The sequence below is a fragment of the Dendrobates tinctorius genome, unplaced genomic scaffold, assembly GCF_039654945.1.
Source record: "Dendrobates tinctorius isolate UK_male_01 unplaced genomic scaffold, ASM3965494v1 ptg000174l, whole genome shotgun sequence".
In the NCBI taxonomy this organism is placed as follows: Eukaryota; Metazoa; Chordata; class Amphibia; order Anura; family Dendrobatidae; genus Dendrobates; species Dendrobates tinctorius.
In genome coordinates this window covers 2,956,960-2,982,387 of record NW_027361841.1, presented here as the reverse complement: position 1 = coordinate 2,982,387, position 25,428 = coordinate 2,956,960, and the positions used below count along the sequence as shown (strand labels likewise).

The following is a 25,428-nucleotide window of genomic DNA, read 5'->3' as shown; positions in this document are numbered from 1 at the left end:
GAAAAATGATTTTTTAATTGTATGGCTGTACGTTATAAACTTCTGTGAAGCCCTTGGGGGTTCAAAGTTCTCACCACACATGTAGATAAGTTCCTTGGGGGGTCTAGTGTCCAAAATGGGGTCACTTGTGGTGGGTTTCCACTGTTTAGGTACATCAAGGGCTCTCCAAACATGACATGGCGTCCGATCTGAATTCCGGCCAATTTTGCAGTGAAAAAGTCAAACGGAGCTCTTTCCCTTCTGAGCTCTGCCATGCGCCGAAACAGTGGTTCCCACCCCCCCCACATATCAGGTATCAGCGTACTCAGGACAAATTGCACAATAACGTTTGTAGTCCAATTTCTCCTGTTACCCTTGGTAAAATAAAAAAAATTGGACCTGAAGTAATTTTTTTGTGGAAAAAAGTTAAATGTTCATTTTTTTTAAACATTCAAAAAACTCCTGTGAAGCACCTGAAGGGTTAATAAACTTCTTGAATGCGGTTTTGAGCACCTTCAGGGGTGCAGTTTTTAGAATGGTGTCACTTTTGGGTATTTTCTATCATATAGACCCCTCAAAGTGACTTCAAATGTGATGTGGTCCCTAAAAATATAACGGTGTTGTAAAAATGAGAAATCGCTGGTCAACTTTTAACCCTTACAACTTCCTAACAAAAAAAAATGTTGTTCCCAAATTGTGCTGATGTAAGGTAAACATGTGGTAAATGTTAAATATTAAGTTTTTTGTGTGCCATATATCTGTGATTTAAGAGCATAAAAATTGAAAGTTGGAAAATTGCGAAATTTTCAAAATCTTCGCCAAATTTCCATTTTTTTCACATATAAACGCAAGTTATATCAATTAAATTTTACCACTTACATGAAGTACAATTTGTCACGAGAAAACAATGTCAGAATCACCAGGATCCTAGGGGTTAAGGGGGTTAATATAAAAAAAGTGTAAATATATAAAGGACTAGTAAAGACCTATCATCATACTACATTGCAAGAACAGAGGAGAAAAAACGATGATCATTAGCGTGTGTTCCCTGCCTCCGCTGCCCCGCCCGCTCTCGGCATCTCTATGCAGTGGTTGGCATTCGCCCTTGTTGCCTCCCACCGTATCACGCCAACACTGGCTGGCGTCACAGCTGGCATGGTGACACATGCGTCACATGTGGTCGGGGCCGTCACTTCTAGTCACGTGATACCGCTCCAGATTACCACTGGAGACTGCGGTATCTATATATATAATTGCCTTATATTGTCTGTTATCCACTTCCGTCTGGATGTCCCCGAATCCCACAATACACCACGCCGCACTGGAAGTACACCGGCCACCATTTTGGAACAACCAAGTGATACCACTCGGATCCAGGCTGCCGCTGCGATCCCGAACGCCGCTGCGATCCCGACCGCCACTGGGATCTCAGCTGCCACTTGGATCCAGGGCGTCGCTGCGATCCCAGCCGCCGCTGGGATCCCAGCGGCCACTCGGATCCAGGCCACCGCTGCGATCCCAACCGCCACTGGGATTCCAGCTGCCGCACAGATCCAGATTGCCGCTGTGATCCCGAGTGCTGCTGTGATCCTGACCTCCGCTGGGATCCCAGCCGCTGCTTGGATCCCAGCCGCCGCTCGGATCCCAGTTGCCGCTTGGATCCAGGCTGCTGTTGCGATCACGGCTGTGAAAGGGGTGTAAAGAGGGGGCATAACAAGAGGGGTGTAATGAAGGAGGTATAATGAGAGGGTGTAATGAGGGGGTGTAATGAGAGGGATGCCGCCGCCGGACCCCCGCCAGGACCCACTGCCTGACTTCATGCGTCGAATCCCGCCGCTGCCTGCCCACCTCCATGCAGTCACAGCTGGCAGGAAAGACCACGGCTTGAGGCCTGTGCTGGAGATTGGGTGCGGTCACCCTCTGGTGGCGCCTCACACCATGTCCAGCACAGGCCGCAAAACACTGTCTTTCCTGCAGGATGTGACTGAACGGAAGTGGATGGGCCGCCACCCCCAGCTCCACAAAGCTGCTCCCATCGTGATGTTACTGCACTCCTGATGCGATAGCATCGGGCACACATCTAGTTATAAATAATGAGCAGACAGTATATGTGCAGGCTCTCTGATGAAGGGAAGACCGAAACTCGTGTGAGGCGGACGCGCATTTCTCTGGGTGGTGGATTTCTTCTCTGTTAGATAAAAGATCTTTTTTATAAAAATCACTATCTATTTTGCTATATGTTGATGCTGGTGCACCTGCATACTTAAGGAGGTCTGTAACAAGCTTGGGGCAGGGATTTAATATTAGTGATTTGCCCTGTGTCCGGATTTTTGGATTGGAAGTAATATATTAATTGCAATAATACATTGCACACAGGAAGGTATTATGTATGGCTAACCCACTGCCAGGTACCTGGGGTGATGCGCCTCCATTTCTTACAGCACATTATGTGACTATGGTGGTATACTTTGCTTCCCCCGCACCTTTTTTTTATACTACGATAATAAAGTTTTTATTGATGTTAAATCTTGATCAATGCTCATCGTTTTTCTCCTCTGGTCTTTAACGTGCAAACCACCTTCAGGGGTAAATGGGTTAAACAGTATTTGTCTGATCATGTCTTACATACCACATGGCCAGATAAGGTAGTAAAATGTTAAAATTACATTTCCTGGTGAATGTTTTTTTCACCATTGAAAGCAATGCAAACATGCAAGAAATGCAGCAAAAACACTACATGTGAGTAGTGTGTGGAGTAGTGCTTGTTTCTCTTATCCATTTTGCCTTATATACAAGTCATTATCCTGGAAAGAATCTTTCTTAGCATTTTTTTTCCAGTCAAATCCATTTTATCTTTGGTTTTGTATGTTTTATTGTCAGTCCGTAAAAGTGACGTAATACTGTGACAACATTGTTTCCAGCAGCAACTTGGGAATCAGAGATGCTTCAAGGTATCTTCCCCTGTTGTTCCGATGCCATTTCAGTGCTGTTTCCATTGATTTTAGCAATTTTTAGACCCTTTCCAGACCAATGGAGGGGGTAGCCACCGGAAAAATGCTTGAGTTTCCCATTGACTTCCATTATACTATGATTTGTTCGACTCAAGTAACGAGTACCCGAGCATTTTCGTGCTCGCTCATCACTAGTTTGCATATGTATCAGTTGAAGACTTACTCCTGTGATTTAGGGTAGATGCTTGTCTGCATTGATTACCAATATTCCTCATCCATATCCTTTAGGACCTGTCACCGCCAGGCAGTGACTGTTAGCCAGTACATACAGAGTTAAACAGGCAGCAGTCTGCTTCACTAGCTCCACACTACAGACTGTGGAGGTGTGGGAGGGAGCCTGGATGGCGTTCTGTTACTATGACTACTGATGGGCTCGCTCTCTGATTGGCTAGTATGGCCCATGACGTAGATGCCCCTCTGGCTGTCACTCTGCACTCAGCACTGAGTATGTGGAGAAGCAGCACTGTATGTGGGGAGGCAGTCTGCTGCTCAGCATCGCACAGATACTTCACAGGTAACAGACTGTGCTGGCTGCCAGCCTCCCTCACATTAATCATCATTGCACTGGACTATGTCCATGACTGTACTGTGAGAGCAGAGCCTGGGCATTCTAGTAATTAGACTGATTGTTCAGCTTTTTGATGACATTTATTACATTTATCTGCTTATTTATATATTGACATTTTTTATTTATATTTGTATTTATTTAACTACTTGTTTATTGATATTTTGTATACTTTGCGTTGTGTGATGACCCAGCTGAGTAATTGTCTAACTATGGTGCTGCCATTACTTGTATCTCTCTTTTAGGTCCCTTTAGAAGAAGGTCCTGGAGGTCCAAAACATCAGCCATGTGGTGTCAGTAACTTTCTGATGGACTCGTCACCTATTGAAAGTCTTTCCATGATTGTTTTCCCACTGTGATATGATATCGTAAATACATAATCACAATATTGAATTGCGTGGATTTGGAGTGCCGTGGAATTGTTTGGTGTTATCTGGGTCAGTGGGCTGGTATGTGCGCACCTGGGAGGATTCACTAGAGGAATAGCAGTGGGATGAGGAGTAGGTCACAATGGAAGGACTACTATCTCCCATGAGAGCCAAGGTAAGCTTGTCTGCTCCTGTGCATGTCATTGTAGTCGTGTCCTTGATGCTGTGACCTGTGCTCTTCTCCTTGTACTGCAGCTGAGAGCTGCCACCCAGGAATCTGGAGGTCAGACACTAAAACCCACCAGTGACCTTCTGTACAGTAAAGCCAGCCACATAAGGCTCAGTTTGCATGATGAGCTTTTGGTGAGTTTTTGATGATGCAGATTTTCAGCACCTTTTTCGAACCCTTTAAGTAAAATCGGTTACTTGCATTTTTTTTCCGAAAATGCGCAACGTACATAACTGACCAAAAACTCAATGTAGGAACGTATCCTAAAGTATCTGACCAGTGCAAAATCATTTCTAAGCAGATTCATTGCAGTAACATGAACATTTTGCACTTGATTGTTCTTTACCAAAACTTACCTCCTGACATATTCATGGTGATTTATTGTGCACTATTGCCGATAAGGATTTTCCGATGATGATCAATAAAATGTTAAACTACATCTGATCAAAGCAACACTTTTATCTTTGTGCTTTGATTTGCAATTGGTTTGTACCCATAATTTTTGTTATATTGTGTCGATGTGGTACCAGAAGTGTAATAATGATCATTATCAATCAGCAAGTTCAGTCCTATTAGGTTATTGTTGTTACAGCTATGACTGAGAGAGTAAAAGCTTTCTGTGCTCCATTGGTGTGTGTATACTGGCTCTGCTTCCCTGTCTATTGCAGACTGCATTGCGTATTGTGCTCAGTTTTACTATATTTAATGTTAGTTAAGCAGATAATGGCAGTCGATGGCTCGTAAATCAACCTGCACTGTTCTTCTGTATATTGCCATATGCTATATTACTTCAGAGTTTAATTGGTGAAGGTTTACAATCCTTGGGATCCAGTTCCCAGCAAAAGGGTAATGTGCAGTAAAAGACTATCTATGAAATGGGCAAATTAGACCTGCATTTACAGGCTGATAAGGAAATGTGTGGATATACATTATTATCTCAGAAACATTTTACCAATTCACATGGAGGTTGATATTTTGTGCTCCACTAGAAACCATGTACTGTAATCTGCTGGACAGCTCCAATTCCAAGGGCAAACGTACCTCTCAGTAAGTTTGTCTTTAGGACTGGTTTATACCTCTGGTGGACAAACTAGGCAGCAAATGATTTATTTTATATATATATCTTGGACAACCTGTTAAAAAAGTAGAACATTCCATGATCCAATTGAAGTGTTTCAGGAACTTTCACAGAAGTCTTGGACTTTGGCATCCATGGTTATGTAGCATCAAATTCTATGCAGATACTACACCCCATTCTTCAAATTAGAACCCATATAATTAGCTGATTGGTGATAAAACCCCTGGTGGTCAGCTATGGTCACGCAGGGAAGTTTCAGTCTACTGTTATAAGTTCATGAGAAGATCACTCTCCAGTGCCTTGCATAGCTGACTTACTACTGGCGTTCCAAAAGCGGTGCATTGACAGTGGTTGTGCTAATTGGCCAAACAAAATTAGGGTCCATCACTCCAGCATTTATTGAGATATGTAGCAGGTGAATCGAATTATCAAGATTTTGCAGTTCACATTATATCCTATTAGTGTCTTAGCTGTACATTAATAATATTTATGATTCGCTATGCTTGTCTAATTTGTCCATAAAAATGTTGTGTGTGGGATTTTCATAAAAGTTGTCCAATAAAAAAATGAGAATCAAAATGGTGCCACTGTCCCAGATGTGCTGTGATCTGTGTTTTTCTCCTATATAAGTAGTTTTTCCTTATGCTTCAGCTTCATTGGTGACTGTGCAGATCACAATCCCTAGCGCAGCACTTTTCATGTGTACTTAGGAGAAAGAGTGTTTTGAGAATGCTGCTGTGTTTACATTTGGCCCATCCTATGGGTTCCAACATTCTTTATGGAAAGTGAAGAATTTATTATTACTTAATTGCGTCAATGAAATAAAACTTAATAATAAAGATAATGATTTTAATAGAAATATAACAAAGAGCCCATTTTCTGTATTAGTTATAGATCGGCCATTCACCTAACATATATTAGACTAGTTTGCATCAGCATGTCTTTTGTCTTATGTTTTACAATGGGATCTTATTGGTAAAATATCCTGAATCAAGACTACTTCCATGGCACATTCTGACGGTATGTGAGTATGACCTAAACTTACCATAGACCAGTGCAATAACTTATAGGTTCCCATAATTCCTCTTGGTTCATAAGCTGTGTGATGAGCATTTTAAAAACAGTGCTGGGAACATAATCAGTTATATTTGATCCCTCTGAATTGTCTCATTGGGATATTCTCTTCAAATTACAAATTATGAAGGGTCTTGGGCAGCCATCTAGAACTTCCTGAACAGTCCATAAAATCAGAGGACTTTTTAGGAGACTGATATTACTTATATATTTTTCATCACCTATTACAGTGTTCAATTTATCCATATTTAATATTGGTTGGCTGTGATTTTTGTCTAGTAAATGAAAAATTCATGGCAAGCCTGCAATGTTAGTAGTACATTGTCATAAAAATAGTCATTATAATAATAAAAAAAAGAAAGTCTTTGTTACTATGCTTACAAAAACGACCATTATAGCAATTAGTTCCAATGGTAGAGGTGGGCCAAGTCAGTCTGCTCTCACAAAATAAAGATACGATATGTGCAATAGCCTACATTGGGTTTGGCAGTATATAATATCATGTCACTTATCATTTACTGCTGAGCCATTCTATTGTGTTGTGGACTGAAGGTGCATTACGTCGTAATAGGCTGAGATGATTTAGGTGGTTTGCATTTTCAGAATTGTAATTATAGCTCCAGCAGATTAGGAAACCTCCTCAGTGGGCCATGTGTTTGAAAGAGCACTACTCTGTAATTTCAGCCATGAAATGAGCGAGGATTTTTACTGCTAAATGCTAATACAACTCATTACCCAGCCATGTTTAGATACCAACTTCACTCTAACCCTGTATATTAGGCTGCCCATAAATTGAGCCTCAATGGTAATTACCTTCTTTCATCTCATATCCCCCCTCTAATGGTAAAAACCACATTATATTCCTATTTTATTAGATATACATGTAATACACATGAATGATTGTGAGACTGTACGGAGACACTGCTTGAAGATAATGCTGTGAATCCGACTGCATTATATAATGCCAGAGACAATCATTACGTCTTCTATTTGTCTCACACTATAGGGAAATATACGTAACTATACATAATAAGCAAAAATAAACGTGACACAATGTAACAAGCATGTTATGTTCCATGATGTGGCAGCGTTTAGTTATAGAATGTGGCTATTAGCAAGCAGTTCATAGTTAATGGTTACAATGACTGTCCTTCAGTTCTTCTACCATTGCTTCCTTTGCTTGTCACTTTACCATCGCTCTTTCGCTCCAGTGTTTTCTTTTGAAGTGTCTAATTATATTTTCCTACGTAATGTGCCATTTGTAGCTGACTGCCTTTCATATTTCACTCAAATCCCTTTAGCATTGCCAGCAGGATTTTGAGATGTCAGAGGAATTCTAGCAATCAAAACCCCCCTAACCTAATACTGACTGTACTGACGGGGGTGTACATTATAATCCACACGGGCTTTATTGGCTGGAGGGAAATCATTGATTTTGCTGTTTTCTAGGAATGTGTTTTCAGGTCTCCAAATAGAGTTAGTTCAGCATTTAGCTGATAAAAAGAAATAAGCACGAGATGTAAACTCATTCCCTTATGTGGGATGCAGCCATTGCTAAATAAGTTATGTTGTTCTATTATTATTTAAACTTTACAGAATATATATATATATATATATATATATAGATATATACAATATTTGTGAGTATCACTTTGGTACGTTATGTATAAAATATAAATACGGTATATATATACTTATATATCATGCATACTGTATATGCTCGCTACTATATGTATATATTTTTATATACTGTATATGGTACATATATATACTATATATATATATATATATACACACATGTATATACATATATATGTGTGCATAATAAAATATTTGTGAGTGTATGTGCTATAGATATATATACAATATAGTACAGTAGTTGATAACATCTCGGGAAATGATCTGGAGCTTTGCCGGAAATTAGCATTACTCTTCTTAATTGTCATGGTCTATAGACCTTCTAAAGTAATATTTTAATGGGAAAATGAAATCAGTGATGTTAGCAAAGTTTATGCCTCCCTTGATGATTAAGATGAGTGATTTTACTATCAGAGTGGGTAGTGAAGCAGGATGACTTGAAAGTATTCTGTTTCAAGAATTGCAACGTTGCTTTCCTTACATGATGACTTCTCATGGATCATCATTTATATCTTATTTGCTTTGCATATATTCATAGCATGAATCTATTTGCCTCATACATCTTGTTTTTCACATCTATAAATGTTATGCTATTTGATTTATACAACATAAAAAAATAACCGAACCAGTTAAAAAAAAGTATTTAATCTTTAAGGTGCACAGAAGAGATCTTTTCTAACAGGGCAGAATTGTAGTTCTAGGTAAATGACTTAAAAAGGTTTAATTTAAGAGGAGTCTCAAATGGGACATCATAGGCGGATAGTCCTGCAGTCACTTCCCCAGAGCGTTGATCATCCTTCCTGAAACAGCACATCATCTAGGGGCGGCGCTACAGTCACTTACCACAGTTTTCTGACTGACTTCAACTGAAGAGGTCCTGTTTCAGGGGGATGATGGAGACAAAACTGTGACTTCAGTGGCCACTGCCACAATTCATCTGTGCCCGCCAACCACATCTTTAATGACTTCTATCAATGCCATTTCTTTCTGTAAAATATGATGTCATCAGGGGGTTGCGATAAAAGCAGGGTGAGTGACAGCAGCAATGCCCCCAAAGCTTTTCTTACCGCTCTTAAGCAAATCATCAACAGGGAGTGGTGAGAGAAGCAGAATGAGTAACACCAGTGCCGCCCCTGATAACAATTCATTTGATGATGGTGACAGAAGTGGGATGCCTCCTGATGATGTCTCATTTCAGGGAGAGACAACAGTGATGAATGTAAGGACATGTGGTGGCAGTCACTGAAGATGCGATTTGTGGGCGTAGATGCCCTGATTAAGACTTCCATATACACTGTCCCTATTGGACAAACAATCAGTAGATTTGGTTTATAGTACCATCTATATACTGATAAGACCCAATTATACATATTGTCTCCTGACATCACCACTGCATTACTACAAAATACCAGTGATTATCTTTCCGCTGTCTCTAACATTATGTCCTCTCTCCATCTCAAACTGAGTCTGTCAAAAATTGAACTCCTTATGTTTCCTCCCTCCACTAACTTTCCCAAACCCAATATTATCATTTCCATGGGTAGTTCTACCTTTACTCCTCTGTAGCATGCCCGCTGTCTTTGGGTTATATGTGACTCAGATCTTTCCTTCACTCCCCTCATCCGATCACTCTCTCCATCATGCCACCTACACCTCAAAAACAACTTTAGAATTCAACCTTTTCTTACCTTTGACTCAGCAAAATCTCTTACTGTTGCTCTTACTCATTCTCGTCTGGACTACTGTAACTCTCTACTAATTGATCTCCCTCTTACCAAACTCTTCCCTCTCCAGTCTGTCCTGAATGAAGCAGCCAGGATCACATTCCTGTTCAATGGCTACACCGATGCCTCTTCTCTATGCCAGCCATTGCACTAGTTGCCCATCAGCTACAGAGTCTGATATAAACTTATCACTCTCACCCACAAAGCTCTCCGCAGTTCTGCACTACTCTACATCTCTTGCCTCATCTCTGTCTATCACAGTACCTGTGCCCTCTGTTCCGCTAATAACCTAGGACTAACATCCTCATTAATGCGAACCTCTCACTCCCGTCTCCAAGACTTCATGCAAGCTACGCCTCTTCTCTGGAATGCACTACCAGGACATTTCAATTAATTCCCAATAACAACAGTTTTAAGCGTGTCCTCAAAATGTACTTCTTTAGACTGGCCTATCACTGTCGCTCACCTCACTATTCCAGTTTTTGCCTTCCAAAATTTTCTTCCAAATCTGGTTACATACCCTCCATGCACTTTATAGCACCCTGTATCTGTACTTACTCAGATACTGGCTGGTAATCGGTTCATGTAGCGTTATGGGAATGCCCTATTTATTACATTGATGGCTGACCTTACAATACAAGCACGTTTTACCAGTTATCTTTCGTATCTCCCCTATGTCCTATGTAACTAAAGTGGCAACAGGTGGTATATTCACACTTGACCCTGACTCATATATATACATATATGCAGTATATAAATAAAACTAAAGTTCATCATGTGTATTTTATACATTATGGTGTTTGGCTGCATTGCTTTTGTGTCTAAAGTACATGCTCATCAGGGAGGATAGTTTGTCCCCCCTGACCTGTAAGCTGACACATATCCATTGGTTTCATATTTCTAAGCCTTTAATCATTGCTGTTAAGTATATAATAAACGTTGTATGGAACATTCTTTTTATTGTTCTGTGTTGTGATTTCACTTATACTGTGTTGTGTTGCTATGTTCCCTCATGTTCACTTCCATTTGTGTTATGGTAGTTAGCTCAGATTTCTATGACATACCACTTTTATTATGTTCAAAGACGTAAGCCCATGTAAATACAAAAGCAGTATTATGACAATGATATGAAAAGACACTGCAATACCTTTTGAGGCTTCTCATTGTCCTGGGACCTTGTCCCTTTATAATGGTATAAAAATAATTCTTAAGGGGTCCTTCAGCTAAAGCTTAATCCCTCCATTTCCCCCTTTTAAAATAAAAACACTTAGACTATCCTCCGGTGCCAGCGCTGTTTCAGCGGTTTTGGTACTGTCTCTTCCAGAGATTATGTAACAGTGTGATGTCATGAGAACCCTGCGGTCAATCAACGGCTTCACACTCCCCAACTTCTGACTAATCGCATACATCTGGAATTCCTTGCTTGAGGAGGTGGTGATGGCAAACTTAGTTGAGGGGTTCAAGAGAGGCCTGGATGTCTTCCTGGAGCGTAACAATATTGTATCTTACAGTTGTTAGGCTCTTTAGAAGGACATAGATCTGGGGATTTAATATGACAGAATATAGGCTGAACTGGATGGACAAATGTCTTTTTTCGGCCTTTCTAACTATGTTACTATGATACATCTGGAGGAAGTGAGCGCTGATCCTCTCTCTCTTCCTCCGGATGTATGTGATATGTCCGAAAGCGGGGAGAGTGAAACGGATGCTGTATGGACTCAGAGTTCGCGTGATGAGCACACTATGCACCGATCACCCAGAGAGCCAGTGCCGACACTGCAGGAATGGCAGTGGCACCGGAGGAGAGTATAAGCATTGTTATTTTAAAAGGGGGAAACAAACATATTGAGTAGGGTTTGTCTGAATAGTGGACAACCCCTTAACTAATTATCAGTTTTAGCAAGTACTGTGCAATGGAAACAGTGCTTTAATAAATTAGGGGTTCACGTGAAGCAGGTGCTATCAGAGTTTGAGGTGCACAGACCTGAGCTTTTTCTCACAAAGCAGATGCTGAGTCAGTTGGATGAACAAATATATATAGCAAAAAATAATCAGACAATATGTATAAACTGTGCTATACCATGTATGGGTCCTCAGGGTACTGCATGACATGAGGATTTTCTCTGAGCTCATGACTCAGAAAACATAGGTAAAATAGAGCCCTATTAATGTCTATAGTGCAGCTCGCACATCTCAGAGGGTGGATGGTGCCATAATACTGCAATATACATGAGTTTGAAGCAATGTGCACTATTGAGGTTCTTAAACAGGCTGTCCACTACTCGGACAACTTCTTCTCAATCACTGTTTCCCTCGAGTAAAATCACACCTATACTCACCTCCAGTGCCACCGCCGTTTCAGCGGTGTCAGTACCGGCTCTCATGGGGCACTTGTGGCATTATTATTCTCATGCGATCCCTATGACCAATCACTCTCCCATCTTTGAGACAAATCCGACATCTAGAGTAAGTTTGAGAGAAGCTGCAGCTCTCACTTTATCCGAATGTCAGCTATTTCAAAAGGAGAAGAGAGTGAAGCCAGCGCTGACTGGCTGTAGGGATAGCGTGACATAACAATGTTATGCAAGCCCCAGGAGAGCTAGTGGGTACCATGGTGATTGAAAAAGGAGTTGTCTGAGTAGTGGACAATCCCTTTAAACTTATGCATCCTACATGATTTTTAATAACTTTCCATATAGTCTGGTCTGGATTTGGTGTAGCAGGCCATGTGCACCAGGAGTGGGTGATAAATACAGAAGTGGTGACGTGTTTCTATTTTACTTTTACTCTGATTGTTCCACTCCTGGTTTTGGCTTATTAATATTGATGTAAAAAACAGAAATGTTTGCAACTAAAAATATTTTTAAAACCTCTAAATCCAGTTATTTCTACAGTACAGCCTACAGGCATGGATCTCTGCAAGCCTCATTCAAATAAATGGGTTAATTGCAATAACTAAAAAACAGCTATAACAACAAAAGAGCTTCTGTCCAACTATCAAGCAAAAAAAATCAGATAGGTGACTTGGTTCCAGACGATGACAGTCTTCCAATGGTCGCTTATAATGATTGATCCATGCCAAATTTCAGCAGATGAATCTTTGTTATTGGTGAAATCATACATTTTTATTAAATTACTGCTGCCAGGATGATTCTACATCTGGACTTAGTGGTATGACTCACTGTGTCATAGTGCAATAGGTAAAAATGCTAAATATTTTGTAGTAATCTGATGTGTGAGCAGTGACAAATGTAGCTTTGAATCCACATGCAAATTAGCCTGGAAATGCATTTTGAGCGTGGAACATTGACGCACCCCAGTGCACTACCAGGCTAGTTTGGGTGTGGCTTCAAAACTAGATATCTCAGTCCTAGTACATGGAACTATTAGGCCTCTTTCACACATCAGGTTTTCGCCGTCAGGCGCGATCCGGCGGTTTTGACAGAAACCGGATCCGGCGAAATGCAATGCCGGATCCGGTTTCCCCCCCATTGACTTGCATTTGCGCCGGATAGCGCCGGATGGCCATGCGTTTCATCCGGTTTTCGCCGGATCCGGCAATGTGTCGCAATGTGTCGCGATCCGGCGTCTGGAAAAAACGTCTACTGTAACGTTTTTTGTCTCCGGCGAAAAAGCCGGACACGCCGGATCCGGCGCGTCCGGCTTTTTCACACAATGAAAGCCTATGAGCGACGCAATGCGCCGGATCCGGCGAAAGCCTGATCCGGCGGCCGGATCCGGTTTTTTGGTCTGAGCATGCTCAGTAGCTCTGCCCACAAGACATATATAAAAGCAAGACAGTGGGACCCACAGCCACACCCAACATGCCACCCAAGACAGCAACCAGGCGCAGGAGAAGGCAGGAGACATCTGCAGCAGCACCATCAGCACCACCCCAATTGGAGCAGCATGCTGAACAACGGGAGGGGAGTCCAGCAGCAGATGAGAGACGGTAATTATCAAATCACCCATTCCTCCAAACTAGGGCTATTGAATATCAAGATATTCATTGGCCCTTTGTTTCTCTTTATTCAACAGCCGCCCAATAGATGCAGCAGCAGCAGCAGCAATGGCAGCAGCTGGAACACCACCCACAGGCATGGAGTGTGGCCACCAGGAAGACAGCACATCATCTTCTGGGAGCCCTCCCTCGCATCGTCAGCGTTTGACGGTAGTAAGTTTTTATTTCCAAAATCCATCTTCTCTGTAATATATGTCTATTCATGGCCTTTTATTTCAAAACAGGAATCACAAGATGAAGTGGAGCTCCCAGAAGAAGAAGGAAGGGGTGGACAGACACCTGGAGTGGGCTCACAATTGGTAAGTTTTTTGCATCAAACGCAGAAACACAACATCACACTACACACAACACATAGAAAACAATGTTCTGCAGACCACACACAGCAAACAAATGCCTACATCCAAAGACATAACTTTTTTTGTTTTCTTCTCTAGTCTTCCCAATCTGGTGCTTGGCCAAGAGGTCCTCGCAGTGCCTCCCAGGGTCGTCGGCGACAGCAACGCGGCGGTCACCAGCGTGTAAGTATAAATATTTTTGCTTTTTTTTTTGCACTTTTTATTTCATTTCTTTTGTGGAGGCTAATTATGTTATTTTTGTCTTTTTCTTTAACAGCCTTCACAGCGTGCTCCCGACTCTGACGTTGAGGATGGAGGAATTGATGTGGACCGCCTCATCGATCTCGTCAGAGAAAGGGAGCCGCTCTGGAATATGGCTGACCGCCGCCACGCTGACCTGATCATTACCCGACGACTCTGGGAGGAAATCTGTTCGCTCCTTGTGGGCCGCTGGGAGGACCTCGATGTTCGGGCCTAGATTACAGAGCGTAAGTATATACAGTACCAGTTGCTTGATTTAAACCAGTGTTTCCCGAACTCCAGTCCTCGTGGTCCCCACGGATCATGTGTTCAAGATTTCTATTTACTATGGAAATCCTGAAAACATGACCCCTGGGGACCATGAGGACTGGAGTTTGGGAAACACTGATGTTGTATACTAACCACTCCTTTCTCGTTTCAGGGAACAGAATTGTGAATCGGTGGCGGTCTGTGAGGGATCGTTTCAAGAAGGAGTTCAATAAAGAGATGCGGGCCCCGAGTGGATCTGGAGGACGCAGGAGCAAGTACAAGTACGCAGAAGCCCTGTCGTTCCTCCGGGAAATAATGGTCACCAGAAGGTAAATATTACATACCACATGTGAAAAAAAATGTTAGATGTAAATTTTTTTTTCAGCCAGGGCCATACCATGTCAGTATTTTAATTGTTTTTTTTTCTCTTTATTCCACAGCACGGTGAGCAGCACTCGGGAGCCGGCACGATTGGACCCTTCTGAGGTGATCCCTGAGGAGACCGGCACCGAGGGACACTTCGACCGCCCCGGTACATCTGCACCTTCCCAGCCTTCCCACACATTCGACCCATCTGTCCCATCCACCAGCACAGGAGCATCGTGGCCGCCTACATTACATGAAGCTGCTGGTGAGGAGATCGCTTTCCCTTTACCCCACCCTTCTGCCCCTGCCACCTCTAGTACACCTGCGGGTACTGGGCGGCAGCGGCAGAGGGGTCAGGAAAAGACTTATGCGCCAGAGTTCTTGCATCTGAATGCATCTTTCCAGAACTGTCTAAAAGTCTTGTCAGAGCAAATCTCCGCAGGCTATCAGCAGATCAACTCCAGCATTCTGGAGGTGAAGACACTTCTGCAAACCATGCATTCAGAAGCAAGATCTTCGCCAAACCACACCTTTTTCAGGTCTGTTGTGGAGCGCATGGAAACGCTCTCTCCTGCCCAGCAGATGCATGTAATGCATTCATGCCACGCTGCTCTCCAGCAAGTTACCTCCCAACCTCCTCCTCCTCCCACCACAGTAGTTCCTCCACCTGCACCCCCTCCAGCCACTTTCCATCCTCCCCCTCCTATTACATCTACACCCCCTCCAGCCACTTTCCATCCTCCCCCTCCTATTACATCTACACCCCCTCCAGCCACTTTCCATCCTCCCCCTCCTATTACATCTACACCCCCTCCAGCCACTTTCCATCCTCCCCCTCCTATTACATACCATCCACCTCCAGCCACTTTCCATCCTCCCCCTCCTATTACATACCATCCACCTCCCCAGCACCATCCACCTCCCCAGCACCATCCACCTCCCCAGCACCATCCACCTCCCCAGCACCAGCAACCTCCCCAGCACCAGCAACCTCACCAGTACCAGCAACCTCCACAGTACCTGCAAACTCCCCAGTACCAGCAACCTCCCCAGTACCAGACATCTCCCCACTTCCAGCAACCTGCCCCGTACCAGACATCTCCCCACTTCCAGCAACCTGCCCCGTACCAGACATCTCCCCACTTCCAGCAACCTGCCCCGTACCAGACATCTCCCCACTTCCAGCAACCTGCCCCGTACCAAACTCCTTCCCCATACAACTTGCCATCAACATCATCTGCTCCTACAGTCCCTGCCCAACCCTCCACTCCACCACACACCACCTCTTCTGCTTCCCACATGTCCACCCATTCTGTAGTTTTTTCCACACCTTCACCTCTAACTGTTCCTTCCCCACCACGATCCCAGTCCTCTCTCCACACTCCCAGTGTCGAAGTGTCCCGCAGCCCCTACAGCAGTATTTCCACCACACACTACACCGAATTATAATGTGTGTATTTAAATAAAAATAACCAGTTTTATGGTTTCAGTTTTATAGTTTCAAATTTTTATTAAACATGTTTATTAAAATTTTAAAAAAGTTTACTAAAAAAAACATTTTTCAATAAAAGTTAAATTATTTTACACTGGTTGTCTGTCATTTCTTTCTGCGGCGAAAAAGGTTAAATACAGGGTATTTAAAAGGTGAAATGGTATTCAAAACTAGGTATATAACTGTGGGTAAATTTTAGCTTTTTGCCACAGTTGTGTTCCTGGTTGTGTTTGAAGCAAAGTATTTCACCTAAAAAGTTGTGTTTATTGTTGGTGATTTCCTAACAATGTACACAACTTTTGTTAAAAGGTGAAATACATTGCATAAAACACAACCAGGTACACACCTGTGGCCTAAAGCTAAAAATAGAGACCATGACAAGATAGCCAACTTTGGTTGGCAAAGGTATATACTGTTGGTACAGAAGGTACACAAGTTTGGTTAGGGCACAAATCTTTCACACTCTGTCATCCTGCCAGTGTACTCTGCCTTGAGGTGACATAAAGTATAGTGCAAAATTGTCCCTCATTACTGAAACCGTCACAGAACTTCTAGTGGTAATGTCATGGTAATCTTGCAAGGTGGTTTCTTCAGAGGTGTCCTCAATGGAAATGGGTTCCTTGCAGATAACAAAATTGTGGAGTACCACGCACGCTTTGATCACCTCGTCCACAGTTTCTGTCTTGAGGTTGATCGCAGTCAATAGGACCCGCCATTTGGCTGTCAGAATACCAAAGGTACATTCAACCATTCTTCTTGCTCTTGTGAGGCAGTAATTAAAAATGCGTTTTGGTCTTGTCAATCCTCTGCTAGAGTACAGTTTCAAAAGGTGTTCTGACAGCTGGAAGGCTTCATCCCCTACACAGACAAATGGCATAGGTGGACCAGATGTTTGCGGCAGCGGTCTAGGTGGTGGGAACTGGAAGGTGTTTCCATACAGTTTACGCCCCATGGCAGACAGTTTGAAAACTTGAGAGTCATTGGAGCGGCCATAGGCCCCAATATCAACCGCAATAAATTTGTATTCCGCATCAGCGATGGCCATGAGGACAATTGAAAAATATTTCTTGTAATTGAAATATTCCGATCCCGATCCAGCTGGCTTTACAATGCGGATATGTTTCCCGTCCACAGCGCCCAAGCAGTTTGGAAACTGACATATCTGTTGAAACTTGTCAGCAATTTCAATCCACCTCTCTGTTGTGGGCTCTGGTAAAAACTCTTCAGCTAAGGAGTCCCACAGTGCACGGCATGTGTACTTCACAATTCCAGATATGGTGGAAATCCCGAGTCTGTACTGGAAATGCAGTGACGAAAGGGATTCTCCAGTTGCAAGAAATCTGTGGGGAATTAACAAACAATAAATTAGTTTTAAATCACAGCATTACATACCAAAACTGACCTATAACACTTGGAGATACAAATTACCACCAACAAGATTGCAGTGAAAGTGTGCTCTGATGCGATCATATCCAATAAATGTGGCTTACCTTAAAGTCACCATCAGACGCTCTGCGGGTGAAACTGAGAAGCGGCAATAGGTGTCCGCTTTTCTTATGAGGTGTGCAATGCGCTCCACCAAGTAATCAAAATTCTCCATTTTCATCCTAACATATCCAAAAAATTTATCCGGGTTTCGTCGAAGGTCCATGCATAGTGTAGAATAGACCCCACGCGTCATTCTCTTGGCTGTGATGGGGTGGATCCACAAACGTCGTCTACGATGCCTGATGCGCTGCTGTCTCGCTCTCTCCTTCTCCAGAACAATCACCCTCAAACGATTTGCCTCCGCTGTAAAATCCGCCAAATTCTTCAAAATATTTCCAATGACAACATCCATCTTCGCCAGTACTTGCTCTTCTCTCCAACCTGCACTTTCTCCTCTACAACCTGTCAAAGAAGGGCTGTAGAAACATGCTATATATAGTTTTCCAGTAGCCAATCCCGTTCGGAAGGCCACAAGGGTCAATTTTAAAAACCGGATCCGGCGTAATCCGTCGAAAAACGGATAGAAAAACGGATGAACCGGATGAGACGGATCCGGTTTTGTCTGTCAAGAAAAAGACGGATCCGGCAGAAAACCGGATCCGTCACATCAGGTTTTACTAAACATTTGCCGGATCCGGCGTTCCGGCACGACGCCGGATCGAGCCTGACGCCGAAAACCTGATGTGTGAAAGTAGCCTTACAGGTCTGCTGTCTTTTTTATTGTTGTTCTCATTATTTTATTGTTCCATTAGGTTCAGTAGTAAAGTCATCCTGATAGATTTAGTCTTATAAATATGGGCGCCTATAGTGGTGGGGGAAGAATGGGCAATAACAAATTAGATATCATCAATTTCACATGTCCTGCCTCCCTTGTGTAATCAGAAGCTCTACAAAGATGTAAGTACTTACCTTCCCATAATTATTGGAAAAAATGTACGGTAATATAGCTTCTAAAATGCCGATTTCTTTTCCCATATACACAAAATTCTGGGACTGAAAGTGTTGACTCACATGAGTAATTTAGGGAGAAAATGGAAACCTGAAGTATGAAAAAATGAACAAATTCATGCAAATCATGAAGCTTCCTACGACTATCACAAAATGAGGGGCCTGATGCATGAGAAAGTCATTATCTAGAGGCAATTCACTTCTCTGAGGCCACAAAAGAAGTCAGGCCACAAAAGAAGAGAAGAGGTTGGGTATAAGATACATTTGTGTAACAGCTTGGCCTGACATCAGGAGCTCTCTGCGATATCTCCGAATAAGATGTAAAAAATGAATTACCATGGAAACCTTGCAACATGCACCGCCTAAATATTTAGGTTGCCACATCCAGGATGAGAAAATCAAGCAGGAGAAAAGCTGCATTCACAGTGACAACTGAAGAAGCACAAAGACATGCAAGGGGAATCAATCAATTTAGACGAGTTCACAAATGACTATAAAGTCAAAATACGCAGACTGGGGAGGGACAGGGCATTTGGGAGAAGCAGTCTAAGTACAGTGGCTTTCACTTTGTTTTTCACATGACTGGCACCAATTATATTGGGGGTAAACACCCATGCAGCGATATTACTGCTTTATCGTTTCTAAACATATGTCATTGCCAATAAAATCTCCAACATCATTAAGGTCAAAAACACTAAATGCATTTGTGGTATTTATCTCCAACTTATATAACCATAGAATTAGATAATACAGTATCCTGACAAAAATACATGTCATACAAATGTTATTTTTGGCCTTATCTGAAGAATAGCAGCCATATCTCAATACACATTATTTCAGATCACCGATACATACTTTTACATATCCTAAAAAGCGCCAGTGCCTGGATATTTCTTTTCTTATTTCCTCTACCACATACTATATATGCTGGTCAGCCAACTTTTGGGAGGTACCTATGGCAGTTTCAGGACAGATCTCGGAAGGATTTCAGTCGTTCTCGCTTATTTTATATACATGAATAGTTGTTTGGCTTTTCACAACAACCTAAGGTTCTCATCCTAAACTACAACTGTTTCCAATGCGGTATCATATAACATAATGTCATACAATGGTTATTCTATTGACTATGTTTGCAGCGTATAGAAAGTGGTGGCGGTGTTACAGTTTAGATGTGTATTTTTATTGCGTTTATGTTTTTTATGCAAATGTATACAGTGGGGAAAAACGTATATAATCAGCCACCAATTGCGCAAGTTCTCCCACTTAAAAAGATGAGAGAGACCTGTAATTGACATCATAGGTAGACCACAACTACGAGAGTCAAAATGAGAAAACAAATCCAGAAAATCACCTTGCCTGATTTGGCAAGATTTATTTTGCAAATTATGGTGGAAAATAAGTATTTGGTCATTAACAAAAGTTAATTTCAATATTTTGTTATATATCCTTTTTTGGCAATGACAGAGGTCAAACGTTTTCTGTAAATCTTCACAAGGTTGGCACACACTGTTGGTGGTATGGTGGTATGTTGGCTGATTCCTCCATGCAGATCTCCTCTAGAGCAGTGATGTTTTGTGCCTGTCGATGGTCAACACGGACTTTCAAATCCCTCCAAATGTTTTCTATGGAGTTGAGATCTGGAGACTGGCTAGGCCACTTCAGGACCTTCATATGCTTCTTACGAAGCCACTCCTTTGTTGCCCTGGCAGTGTGCTTGGGTTCATTATCATGCTGAAAGACCCATCCACATTTCATGTTCAATGCCCTTGCTGATGGAAGGAGGTTTGCACTCAAAATCTTATGATACATGGCCCCATTAAATTTTTCATGTACACGGATCAGTCGTCCTGGTCCCTTTGCAGAGAAACAGCCCCAAAGCATAATGTTGCCACCCCCATGCTTCATGGTAGGTATGTTGTTCTTTGGATGCAACTCAGCATTCTTTCTCCTCCAAACACGATGAGTTTTATTTCTGCCAAACAGTTCTACTTTGGTTTCATCAGACCATATGACATTCTCCCAATACTCTTCTGGATAATCCCAATGCTCTCTAGCAAACTTCTTATGGGCCCGGACATGTACTGGCTTAAGAAGGGAAACGCGTCTAGCACTGCAAGGTCTGAGTCCCTGGTGGAGTAATGTGTTACTGATGGTAGCCTTTGTTACGGTGATCCCAGCTCTATGCAGATCATTCACTAGGCCTCCCGTGTGGTTCTGGGATTTTTGCTCACCGTTCTTGCGATCATTATTATTGCTCCCACAGTTGATTTCATCACACCAAGCTGCTTGCCTAGTGCAGATTCAGTCTTCCCAGCCTGATGCAGGGCCACAATTTTGTTTCTGGTGTCCTTCGACAGCTCTTCACCATAATGGAGTTTGGAGTGTGTGTTACGGGGCTGGCGGAACACACCAAATAATAAAGATGAAATAATATATAAGGTGCGTTCGCAGCCCAGGGCCCACCATGCAGAGGTGACCAACTGCTGCTAAACAATAAGGGAAAGGTGTGTAGGAGTAAAGCCGGACACCGGTGCGTAACCACTGAGCTGGTGCTAACAGACACGTGCACCGTTACTTCAGGTAACACATGCCTGCTGGCGAACAACCGCAACCTTTTAACGTCACAGTCATGGGGTGTGAACCACTGCTGCAACGTGTGCAGTGTCCGCCCTAATGGATGCCACTAACCAGCCTAATAACCGGGCTGGAAAGCGCTACTAAAGCCCATGGCGTAACTAGCGGACACTGCGATAGCAGTGGCCAAGGAGGCCTATACTGGCTGACGCCCTAGGCACTAGCGGTGGATGTGGAGCAACACTGCGGCGCTATGCAGTGCAGAGCTAACGTACTGACTCTAATCCCTCACCCTAACACATACGTAATATCCAAGGAGGGGGGAATTATAATGCGTCAGTCACCAGGCTCATTCATCAATCATCACACATACATTAAATGCATTAGGCTCAGAGTCTATCATAGCGCATGGCGGGGGGCGGCCATGCACGCCTTTTATAGCCGTGCCCTTCTGGGACCTTCCTGATCCTCCAGATAGACCAATCGGAACTGGCGAAGGACCTGAGCATGTGACTCCCGATCCCCAATGGGAGATCGTTTCCTGAGCATGCTCAGTGGAGCGAAGGAAGAACTTAGACTCTGGAGTCTTTTTCTGCTGGACAGGCTGCATTGCCATAACTGGACCAGAGATGGCAGCAGCAGCCGAACCCACGATGCTGGTGTGGGCAGAACGCCGAGATCGTGGAGTCTGCTGAGCAGGCTCCACTGTGGCCGGAGGGGAATGGGAGACCGCAGATGGCAATGCTCGGGATTCCCGCTGTGCTGCGCCAGCAACCCGATGCCTAACAGTTTGATTGCTTGAGGTTGTGGACAGGTGTCTTTTATACTATAACAAGTTCAAACAGGTGCCTTTACTACAGGTAATGAGTGGAGGACAGAGGAGCCTCTTAAAGAAGAAGTTACAGGTCTGTGAGAGCCAGAAATCTTGCATGTTTTTAGGTGACAAAATACTTATTTTCCACCATAATTTGAAAAATAAATCTTGCCAAATCAGACAAAATGATATTCTGGATTTGTTTTCTCATTTTGACTCTCATAGTTGTGGTCTACTTATCATGTTAATAACAGGCCTCTCTCATCTTTTTAAGTGGGAGAACTTGCTCAATTGGTGGCTGACTAAATACTTCTTTTCCCCACTGTACATCTGATTGGCCAAATGTGTGATAATAGATTGACTATATTTTACACGTATGATTAATGTATATTATATTTGTATATTTACAGACTTTCAGAAATTTTGGCAACAAATTTAAATGACTGGTCTATATTGAACATTTTCAAATAGGCTGCATCCCAATATCAAACAGATCAGCCGACCTGTAAAATACTTATTAGATCAGAGTATAGAGCGAAAAAAGCCAGCTATCATTTTAGAATGCTGTGCCCAATGTGCTGGGAATCTTGTATTCTTTAATGAATGCATAATACTAGTACATTAATGGCAATCATGGGAACTGTAAACTTGTGGATTGGGGAAACATATGGTTCGTGCCATTGATCAGACTCCCTCAATCTCCCACTTCTGGATTGGAAATACTCTACATTATGTGAAGTTGCAGATGATTTTTACCAATACTTTACATTGATTATCATGACCAGTAAGTATTCCATTGCAATTTACAGTAGGTACAGAAAGTATTCAGACCCCTTTAAACTTTTCACTCTTTGATTCATTGCAGCCATTTGGTTAATTCAAAAAAGCTCTTTTTTTCTCATTAATGTATACGCTGCACCCCATCTTGACTGAAAAAAAAACAGAAATGTATAAATTTTTGCAAATTTATTAAAAAAGAAAAACCGAAATAGCACGTGGTCATAAGTGTTCAGACACTTTGCTCAGACACTCATATTTAAGTCACATGCTGTCCATTTCCTTGAGATGGTTCTACGCCTTCCAGCTGGGTTTAATTTAACTGATAGGACTTGATTGGGAAAGGCACACACCTGTCTATATAAGACCTCACAGCTCACAGTGCATGTCAGACCAAATGAGGTCAAAGTGCCTGGCCAAGGAGCTCAGAGACAGAATTGAGGCAAGGCACACATCTGGCCAAGTTTACAAAATAATTTCTGCAGTAGTCAAGGTTCCAAAGAGCACAGTGGACTCCATAATCCTTAAGTGGAAGAAGTTTGGGACCACCAGATGTCTTCCTAGACCTGGCTGTCCAGCCAAACTGAGCAATTGTGAGAGAAGAGTCTTGATGAGAGAGGTAAAGAAGAACTCCAAGATCACTCTGGCTGAGCTCCAGAGATGCAGTAGGGAGATGGGAGAAAGCTCCACAAAGTCAGCTAACACTGTACCACTCCACCAGTCGGGCCTTTATTGAAGCCTCTCCTCAGTGCAAGACATATGAAAGCCCGCATAGAATTTGCTAAAAAAAACACATGCAGGTCTTCCAGACTATGAGAAATAAGATTCTCTGGTCTGATGAAATGAAGATAGACCTTTTTGGTGATAATTCTAAGCAGCATGTGTGGAGAAAACCAGGCACTGCTCATCACCTGCCCAATACAATCCCAACCGTAAACGTGTTTTGGACAGGACGACTGGTTGCCATTGAAGGAAACATGAATACGGCCAAGTACAGAGATATCCTGGATGAAAACCTCTTCCAGAGTACTCTGGACTTCATACTTGGCCGAAAGTTCACCTTCCAACAAGACTATGACCCTAAGCATACAGCTAAAATAACAAAGGCTTGGCTTAAGAACAACACTGTGACCATTCTTGACTGGCCCAGCCAGAGCCCTGATTTAAACCCAATTGAGCATCTCTGAAGAGACCTGAAAATGGCTGTCCACCAACATTCATCATCCAACCTGACGGAACTGGAGAGGATCTCCAAGGAAGAATGGCAGAAGATCCCCAAATCCAGGTGTGAAAAACGTATGGCATCATTCCCAAGAAGACTCGTGGCTGTGTAAGAGGGGTAAGATATGATATCTCTCATGCCTCCCTTCCATCTGATTGTCTTCCAGTTCTTAATGATTACAGACGTGTTTTTATGATTATTGCCTGCGGTAGTGCTACATTTCTAATTATATATTACCGCTCATTGCTATGGTATTGCCACTTGAATGTGTTGCCATTATGTAGAAATCTGTATATATTGCCTTGTGTTCCTGTATGATAATATTGCATATATTATGTGTTCTTTGTGTATGTACAGTCAGGGAAAGTTAGTTCATGTCTTCTTGGGACATTAGAGGAGGGCACACTTAGAACATAGTTCCCCTATAGACCAGGTAGTTGTAATTATGCTGTGGGCCACTAGATGGGGGTACACTAGTAGGCTCTGATAGGAGGTTCATAGAGGGTTAATTATAGGAGGGGCTGCAGAGAGTTAAGGTTAGTGCTGAAAGGTGGTTTAGTCAGATGGGGCCAGGGCGTCCAAGGGTCCACATGGGCTATAGGCCCGGACAGCTTGGCAGTCACGTAACGTTAAGTCGTTATTGCCCACGTTACCCATGGCCACTGCAGGTCTTAGCAGTGGGTCAGAACAGGAAAAGGAAGATGTGGCATCTTACTGCCTGGGCTAATGCTTTTAGGGCAGAAGTTGGCTGGACTAAGGAGATGAAAGGAGTTGGAACTTCAAAGAGATCGGTACAGATGGGCCGGATGCTTCACCGGGGGTCACCAAGCGTAGTGATTGATCAATTCATGCCTGGGGTGAAACAGGCTGAAGGAAATGTCATTATAGTGAGGTCAGACCTGGAAGGAACTGGGAAGCAGTCTAGTACGGTCCAATCCAGGTGTGTACTGCACAGAAGTGACAACAAGCAAGATCACGAAGCAAGCAAATATTATAATGTACCAACTGTGGAAGTAACATGTGAAATCCTAAGTAAAGAATGTTAAAGTTATCTCGGACTGTGTCTCCATTGATGGGGGGTCGCCTAGAAGAGGGACTGTTATGGCTTGGGAAGTGCCCGGGTGAAGATGTTTCTGGAGATGCAGGTATGCCGAGGAGCATTGTATTGTTTCATGTAGGGGAAGGACTGGACACAGCTGCCACCGGAATACAGGT

At 42.8% G+C, this 25,428-nt stretch overlaps 1 protein-coding gene across 2 annotated transcripts in view; it reads left to right on the top strand.

Annotated features, from left to right (window-relative positions):
• The first annotated feature begins 3,429 nt into the window (after positions 1-3,429).
• FRMD4A (FERM domain containing 4A) overlaps positions 3,430-25,428 on the top strand; it is a 598,990-nt gene continuing 576,991 nt past the window's right edge. For both annotated transcript variants that reach the window (XM_073551276.1, XM_073551279.1), the window contains exons 1-2: positions 3,430-3,504; positions 3,801-4,098. In XM_073551276.1, the coding sequence (XP_073407377.1) occupies positions 4,066-4,098 (33 nt within the window). In that variant the 5' untranslated portion in view covers positions 3,430-3,504; positions 3,801-4,065. The remainder of the gene's footprint in view (positions 3,505-3,800; positions 4,099-25,428) is intronic.